The sequence below is a fragment of the Fukomys damarensis genome, unplaced genomic scaffold (assembly GCF_012274545.1).
Source record: "Fukomys damarensis isolate Sample0158 unplaced genomic scaffold, DMR_v1.0_HiC HiC_scaffold_10, whole genome shotgun sequence".
Classification (NCBI taxonomy): Eukaryota; Metazoa; Chordata; class Mammalia; order Rodentia; family Bathyergidae; genus Fukomys; species Fukomys damarensis.
In genome coordinates this window covers 12,806,963-12,815,256 of record NW_022900922.1, presented here as the reverse complement: position 1 = coordinate 12,815,256, position 8,294 = coordinate 12,806,963, and the positions used below count along the sequence as shown (strand labels likewise).

At 42.2% G+C, this 8,294-nt stretch overlaps 1 protein-coding gene across 1 annotated transcript; it reads left to right on the top strand.

Moving 5' to 3' along the window:
• Nucleotides 1-2: 2 nt before the first annotated feature.
• Nucleotides 3-2,125, top strand: Irf2bp2 (interferon regulatory factor 2 binding protein 2; the record flags this gene model as incomplete). Its single annotated transcript, XM_010622012.1, has 2 exons — nucleotides 3-186; nucleotides 720-2,125. Coding segments are annotated over 2 exons (900 nt in total), but the record flags the coding sequence as incomplete, so codon positions are not given.
• Nucleotides 2,126-8,294: the final 6,169 nt, after the last annotated feature.

The window sequence follows — 8,294 nt, the reverse complement described above, 5'->3', positions numbered from 1 at the left end:
AAGGGCGCGGCGGGCCCGCGGAGCAGGACTGGGTCAACAGGCCCAAGACCGTGCGAGACACGCTGCTGGCCTTGCACCAGCACGGCCACTCGGGGCCCTTCGAGAGCAAGTTCAAGAAGGAGCCGGCCCTGACTGCAGGCAGGTTGTTGGGTTTCGAGGCCAGCGGGGCCAACGGGTCTAAAGCAGGTAGGGGCGGCTGTGGAGCGAGCGAGGGGGGCCGACCGAGGCGTGAGAGGTGCTGGGGGGTGGGGGTGGTTCTGCCCTTGCCTGCCTAGAAGCGACAGACTCCCCACTTCCTGATGTGCCTCAGGCCAGGCGGAACCCGGGCTTGGTGGCAACGTGTTCCTGTGCTGAAGCAGCACAACAGGAATGAGTCAGAGCGGCCGAGAGGCCCTGACACGGGGCTTTCCTTTCCCAGCACATTCTTGGATGGGAGCACGAGGGCACCAGTCACCTTTTAACCTGTCCCGGACGGCAGCAAGTCACATGCTTGCAGCTCAGGCCAGGTTACAGGCATGCCAGTGCAGCAGCAGAGGCCCTTTCCCTTTAAATCGGCATGTGGCCCCAGAGTCCCAAAGTGTGTTTGGAGCTGCACGTAGAACTTGAGTGTGTTCCTTTGCATAGTAGACATTATCCAGTTAAAGTGTTGGTTCGCATTAGAGCTGCCTTTCAGTGAGCCTTAGTTTATCTCCCCTTTTTCCTTCCATTTCTTTTTCCAGTTGCAAGAACAGCAAGGAAAAGGAAGCCTTCTCCAGAACCAGAGGGTGAAGTCGGGCCCCCCAAGATCAATGGAGAGGCCCAGCCGTGGCTGTCCACCTCCACAGAAGGGCTTAAGATCCCCATGACTCCTTCGTCCTCTTTTGTGTCTCCACCACCACCCACTGCCTCACCTCATTCCAACCGGACCACACCGCCCGAAGCGGCCCAGAACGGCCAGTCCCCTATGGCAGCCCTGATCTTAGTGGCAGACAATGCAGGAGGCAGTCATGCCTCGAAAGATGCCAACCAGGTTCACTCCACCACCAGGAGGAATAGCAGCAGTCCGCCCTCTCCGTCCTCTATGAACCAAAGAAGGCTCGGCCCCAGAGAGGTGGGGGGCCAGAGCGCCAGCAGCACTGGAGGACTGGAGCCCGTGCATCCACCCAGCCTCCCGGACTCCTCCCTGGCCACCAGCGCCCCCCTGTGCTGCACCCTGTGTCATGAGCGGTTGGAGGACACCCACTTTGTGCAGTGCCCCTCCGTCCCTTCGCACAAGTTCTGCTTCCCTTGCTCCAGACAAAGCATCAAACAGCAGGGAGCTAGTGGAGAGGTCTATTGTCCCAGTGGGGAGAAATGCCCTCTGGTGGGCTCCAATGTCCCCTGGGCCTTTATGCAGGGGGAGATTGCAACCATCCTTGCTGGAGATGTGAAAGTGAAAAAGGAGAGAGACTCGTGACTTTTCCAGTTTCAGAAAAACCCATTGATTACCCTTATCTAAAACTGCTTGAATTGTATATATATCTCCATATATATATATATATACATATATATATATCTCCAAGACAAGGGAAATGTAGACTTCATAAACATGGCTGTATAATTTTGATTTTTTTTGAATACATTGTGTTTCTATATTTTTTGACGACAAAAGGTATGTACTTATAAAGGCATTTTCTTCTTTTGTTAATGTTATTAGCATATCTTTGTGCTTTATTATCCTGGTGACAGTTACCGTTCTATGTAGGCTGTGACTTGGCTGCTTTTTTAGAGCACTTGGCAAATCAGAAATGCTTCTAGCTGTATTTGTATGCACTTATTTTAAAAAGAAAAAAAAAGCCAAATACATTTTCTGACGTTGTAAGATTGCCTTACTGTCTGTTATTCCTTATTGCTGGCCCCTTTCTGAGACTAGAGGCCAGTGGGTGGAGAAGGAGAGGAAATGAGTGAAAGGGTTGTTTTGTCAGGTGGGAAATATCAACAAGTTTACCCCAAAACGTCTCTTGGAGGAGTAGGGAAATATGTTTTGAATCTCTGTTTTGCTCTTAAAGTTCAGTTCTTGGGATACAGACTGAGTGGTGCTGCTCAGAGATTTTCCGAATTGTATGGTTTTTTTGTGGGGGAGGGTTTTGTTTTTTGTTTTTTTTTTTTTATAAACAAAGTTGACCGCTGTTCACTGTCCACGTGATCAGTTGTAAGATTACAATGCTGCATGCTAGTTGGTTACATAATACACAATTCCAGCAATGGAGGTGGTTTCGAGGGGTGGTGATGTGTACAAGATGGCACTGCCATCTTGGAGCGGAGCCTGGCTCCGCAGTGCCCTTCATCTCTCAGAACACCCCAGACCTCTGTTTGTTGTTGCTGTCATTTCTTCTGAAGGAATGGCAAGAAAAGTTGCAGTCTAGGTGAACTTGGAGATTGTGGGACTGGTTTTGTTTGTTTTGTGTTGTGTTTTGTTTTTTCCATTTACCTGTAGTGCTATTGCTGTTGATGCTATCACCTACACCGTTTCAGTGAGTGCTAAATACAGTATGGTACAATGACAGTAACAGCTGCAGGTGATGCCAGGGCTGCCTGTAGCATCATATCGGTGACTGCCCAAGTGTGGGTGGAGGAAACCTGTAATTTCCTTCTTACATGTGTTTGAAATACCAAGTAAATAATACTGTTCTGGAAAAAAAAATGGTAAACTAGTGAAAAGTTTTAAATTAAGTGTTTTACGTAATAGGCAGGCCCCACCTAAAACTATTTTTAGATGCCTTTTGTAAACTAATTTCTTTTGATCACTATTTTGCATCAGTAAAATGATTTTTTTAACCATTAAATCATCAGTTGTTAGAAATAGTTGTCTTACAGTGATACTATACTGGTTTTTATTTTGTGCTGTTACGATTTAACATTGACAGGAACACTTAAATCTTATGTTCAGGTGCTTGAACTTGGCCTTGTAATTAGGCTGAATCATGGCTTCTAGGTCTACTGCAGTGTGTATTGTTCACAGCCTAGCTTTCATTTTAATTTGAAAAATACAGATTATTACCAACTTTGGGTTAATTATGTGTTTGTCTTTTTTTTTAATTGCTCAAAATGGTTTTTAGTGGTCAAGTTAACACTTGAAAATCAGATACTGCACCAAATACAGTATTTTTTGTAGTGTTTTAAATGAGTGTACCTATTACCAGTGCTGTGGGAATTCATGTTACCAGTCATTGTTATATTGCAAACAGACTTGCATGATTAACCAGTTTGTCATTATACTTTTTTTAATTGGAGTATGTATGACTCAGATCAGACTGGTCTCTTGTGTGAATGTACACATGCAGAAACAGTCAGTTTTACATGCCCTTAAAGATATTTGTGAAAAATTGAGCTATTATGATCTGTTGTATAAATGTGTTTCTAGGCACTTTATTATAAACTGGAATTTGACCTCGTAGATGTCACAACTGATCAGTCATTTGACCCAATTTGTGGTGGCTATCTGTATGTTTTGCACTCAACACAGATAAGCTCTCCAAAAAGATTAATAACCATCCTGCTGTAGTGGAGAACCCTGTCCGGCTGTGGGAAAGATAACCTGTGGTTTCTCTGCTGGTGAAGAGGGGAGAATTTGAATGGCTTTAAAGGGCTGTATATTGAGGTTCCTGCTATTAAAAAATTAGGTCTGCATGAGTCTGACTGGCCCTTGGGTGGCCTTTGCAAAAGGCCTGTAGCTGGATGGAGAGAGTGGATCTGGGTTCTTTTTCTGGTGTTCTATTAAATTAAAAAGTTAACTTTGGGATGTGGGTTTGATCCTTTGTTGGACCTGATGACAGTGCAGGGATTCTCCACAGCTGAATAGAAATGTCAGAAAGCTACTTACTGTACAAGGGCAGTATCAGATTTCAGATCCTAATATTTTAGCTGTGCTTTTAATACTCAGAATATTAGGGTATGGGGTATTGACACTTTCCCTTTTTTACTTTAACAATTTATAGAATTTAACAGATGTACTGTCTTTCATGTGGCCTCACATTTAAAGTTATGAGAACATACACATGGTTTACAACTTTTACTATATATCTTTCCTTGGCCACCAAGTATTCTAAAAGTGTGCCACCTTTTAACCTTTACTTTTTTTTAAGTTGAAGGTGATAACTTTTTCTATATATGATGAAACTCATGTCAACTGAAGTAAGTGTAATCTCAGATATCAACATTATATTTTAAAATCATGCTATGGAAATATCACCTGCATTCTGTCATTTGTCAGATTTACAGTACCTTTTTTTCTTTAACTTTTAGCATTAAATAAAAAATAAAATTGGGAGCACTGAACATTTTCTGAGGCCTTTTTTAATTTTTCAAATAAGCATAGGATGGCTTTGTGTTACTAATGACAGTGTGACTGAAGGATGTGTGGATTTGGGGCCCGGTTTTGACCAGAGCTGCAGAGCAACAGGAGATAAAAGATAAGGAACAAAAGGTCACTGATGGTAGAAGAAAGAAATGCTAGGGACTGGGGCAAGGGCAACTGGACAGGGGACACAGATAAGAAAGGAGCTGATTGGAGTGCAGCTGGAAAGCACTTGTTTATTTGCAGGGAAGCATAGAGCCAGCCCTTTCTGCTGTAGTGGATTGGAAGGAGAAGATAGTGACGACGCTGAAAAGACTGACTGTCAAGACCTGGAGCTGCTCTTTGGAAAGCTGTGGAATAAAACAGCCATGTTGGTCCCTAGGAAATGCACTGAATACAAATGGGAAAGGGTGGGGGTGTGCGTTTACACTTGGGAAATAGGAGCTAAAGTTACAAGTGAGCTTTGTTGGTATCCTGAAACTAAAATTTATAAACGTAAACTGTAAAAAGCCCCGAGATGCATTTTAAAGCTGCTATCTACTATCACATAGTAAAAAATTTCCTGAATGTTGCAATTTTTACTCTATCGATCAATGGCTTGGCAGACTTCTCTGTGAAAGGAAGTTGTGAAACTTTTTATAGAGTTTGAGGCTAGGATATACACCAACTTACTAACATGTTTTAAATTAAACAGCAACAGAGAATGTGTAGTCAAATATATTTTCTTTTGAGTGGTCCAGGAAGTGGGGGGGACTAAATCACTATATATATTTTAATAATTTTTCCATTATTAGCCCACTCACTGCACTTTTCAAAAAACCATGCTCATAAGTTATACATTATGACATGATTATTCATTTAATAAGCTTAAAATTGGCTAAATTATTAATCAGCTTTTGTTCTCTAAAAATGCTAAATTTTATCTGTATACCTCACAGAAGTCATTTTTAAAATTTCAGAAAGCTCCTCCCAAAGATAAATTTTAAAGGTTATGTTCAGTTTTCAGTTAAAAACAAATCAGACTCTTGATGTGGCAGATGTCTTTGTTTATTCCCCAAAGGGAGGAAAAAGTTAAAAGGAAAATCTGGAACCCTTTTTAGTTCCTAGACTTTCAGTCCTTTCTTACTCAGAGTTGCTTCACATCATTGATTTATAGATAGTTTTATTCAGTTTAGTGCAGAGCAAAATGTTTGTCTTCCTGATTCCTAAGTGTGTACGTGGATCATTCAGAAAAATGTTCAGTTGTGTATAGGCCACCAGAAACCCTGAGTCACCCTCATTTGCTTGCCTTTTGTTCATAGGAACAGCGTGAGACACGCCTCTCCTTGGTCACAGACCAAGGTCAGATGTGCCAGTGAGTGGAGCACATACTTACCCACTTAATCTTGTGGGGTTCTAGACGTGGGGGTGTGAGGGGAATTAACTCTGTAAGTGCCACTGTGTTGGCCTCTAAGTTCAGCAGTACTATTACTGTTAAATTAAGATCACAGGTGGGGCCGGGGGATTTAGCTCAGTGGTTCCGCCGCCTGCCTTAAAAGTATAAGGTCCTGAGTTGGATCCCCAATACCAAAGAAAGATCATGGATGTAATTTATAAGTTGCCAGTTGTCTACAGCCTTGTTCGCTCTGTGGACAGCTTGCTTCTTCTTCAATATCCCAGAATCCTACCCTATAATGTGAAAGGCACAAAAACTGACACAAATTTATAAATTGTCAAGAGGCTGGATGATGGAAAAATGGCCAGGTGTATGGATTATCCATGGATTTCTCTATTAAGCCCCAGATAAATTCATAATTAGGAATATTCATACTACCTCTATTTAACATTAAGAAATTAACTTAAAGGATCAGTAGTAGAACATGTGCCTCACCCTGAGAGGCCATGGGTTTGATCTCCAATACAAGAAAAAAAGAGAAATTATACTAACAGTTAACTGTTTCATCACATTTGTTGGCACCTGCTCCCTCCCCACGTCAATATAATTTAGTTTAAAATACTTGATTTACAAGAGCTTTGCTTTTTAATTTCAGGGTGTAGTTTTTACAAAAGATTACAGAATATGAAACCTGTATTTGCACTGGTTTTTGTCGCAGAATATTGTGCACTTCTGGTATAGCACTGATTGTATAAAATGATGCATACAACCCCACAGTAAAAGTGTTTTAGGCCAAAAAGTAGCTGTACCATAGGCAAATTATTTAGACTCATTAAGGCACTGTACCTTAAAAACCATTATTTTAAATCTGAAAAACTGGATAAAATTTCTTAGAATAACCCTATTACACTGGTATAAACAGTTCCTGCTATTATACAATCTTAAATATTTCTTTGAAAAATGTAGAGTGGCCCTTTACAACTCACACAGAGTTCAAAATCATAGAATAACAAGTCTAAATTTGAGTAAAATTTATCACATCAACTATGAAAAGCTTCTAGGAAATATTTCCCTTCAAGGTCAGACAAGATCTTGAGCCTACAGGATTTCTGGTTTGAATTGAGAGCAGCGGTGCTCTAGTACTTCTTTGAATGGGTTTTGGAAGCCAGATTGCATAATCTAAATATCCTCCAGCAGCTCAGCAGAAGTCCTTGATGCCGAGATAAGACATCCTGTATAGGGTAACAGTGTCACATTTGAACATTTGTAACTATCGTTTGCATTGGGGGAAAGTGAACTATGTTACGTAATCTGTAGACCCGATCACTTAACCACTTTTGCTTAGCAATTAATATTTTTGAGTGCATCAACATCAGTTAATTAGGAGACAGGCATCAGGCATGACAGATGAATCACATTTTGTGTACTGCAGGCAGGTAACAGCCTTATCAGGTAATATTCAGGTCACTGCAAATTTCTTTGCTATTTAGAAAATATCAGTTCAAATAGGATATTTTTAACTATGTGGCGATTTATAGGGGGCATAAAACTAGAAACAGCATTTCAGCAGAGCTAAGAGTCTCAGTTAATATACAGAAAGAGTTTATAAAAAGTGAACCTCATATTACTGAGCTTTAGCTACTTTTTTTTTTTTTGGCCATTGTAAGAATTCTGGAGAAAACAAATATGTCCTTTGAACAAGGATTGTCTGGGCTAGAGTAAATCAGCACTTCTTAAACACAGCTCAGGCCAGAACCTGCCACATTCTCCATCCTGCACTACTTAAGACTATAGTGTAAGCTACAAAACAGGAAAAGGCTGCTGGGGCCTTTTACCATGCTGAAACCTGTTACCCCCATTTTGTTATTTCTGCCGCAAACAGCAATTCAGTTAGCCTTTTGGGTGGTAAAAGGTAAAGATTTATTGTACCCCATATACAACTGAAATCAGAATTTCACAGGAGGTCACAGTCATTAGGGAAGTTTTGGAATACTGTTCTCCTAATAAGCACCATATGGGTTGTCGTCATTATTATTTAACACCTACAAGCAGGCCCCTCATTCCCAGCTTTAAGCGGAGGTGAGTCCAGGCCCCAACTTGAGGTTACTGATGTCAAAGCCACAGGTAGGAAGGGCTAGTATTTAAGGGTGCAGAGCCACAAGTTAGGCACGTGTCGGTTTTCTTCGCGGAGTATGCAAAGCATCCTCGAGGCTAGAAAAATCACTTGGAGAACTGAGTCTCTCCCTACAACTTCCACTGGGAACCGCAGTGGGATTCTGTCCTAGGAACTCAGACCGGAGCCTGACGAGCTCTTGAACAATATATGCGCGGGGCCAGGGGCGCACCGACCACCACCCCGTGCAGACATGGGCCCTGGTCTGCACCCAAGTCCCTGGACCCGGTCAGCATGGGCAAACTGGAGCTTTCTCTTTTTCTTTTTTAAAACTGCATCGCTCAGAAAGACCTTTTTAAAAAGGAAGACGGCCTGCAGTTCCCCTCCAGGAGGGGAAGGAGCCACAGGATCTCACCATCACCACTCCTACCTCCCACCCCGCCCGCCCCAGCCTCCACGCGAAGCCTACGAGGCGCCGTCAGACCGCCTTG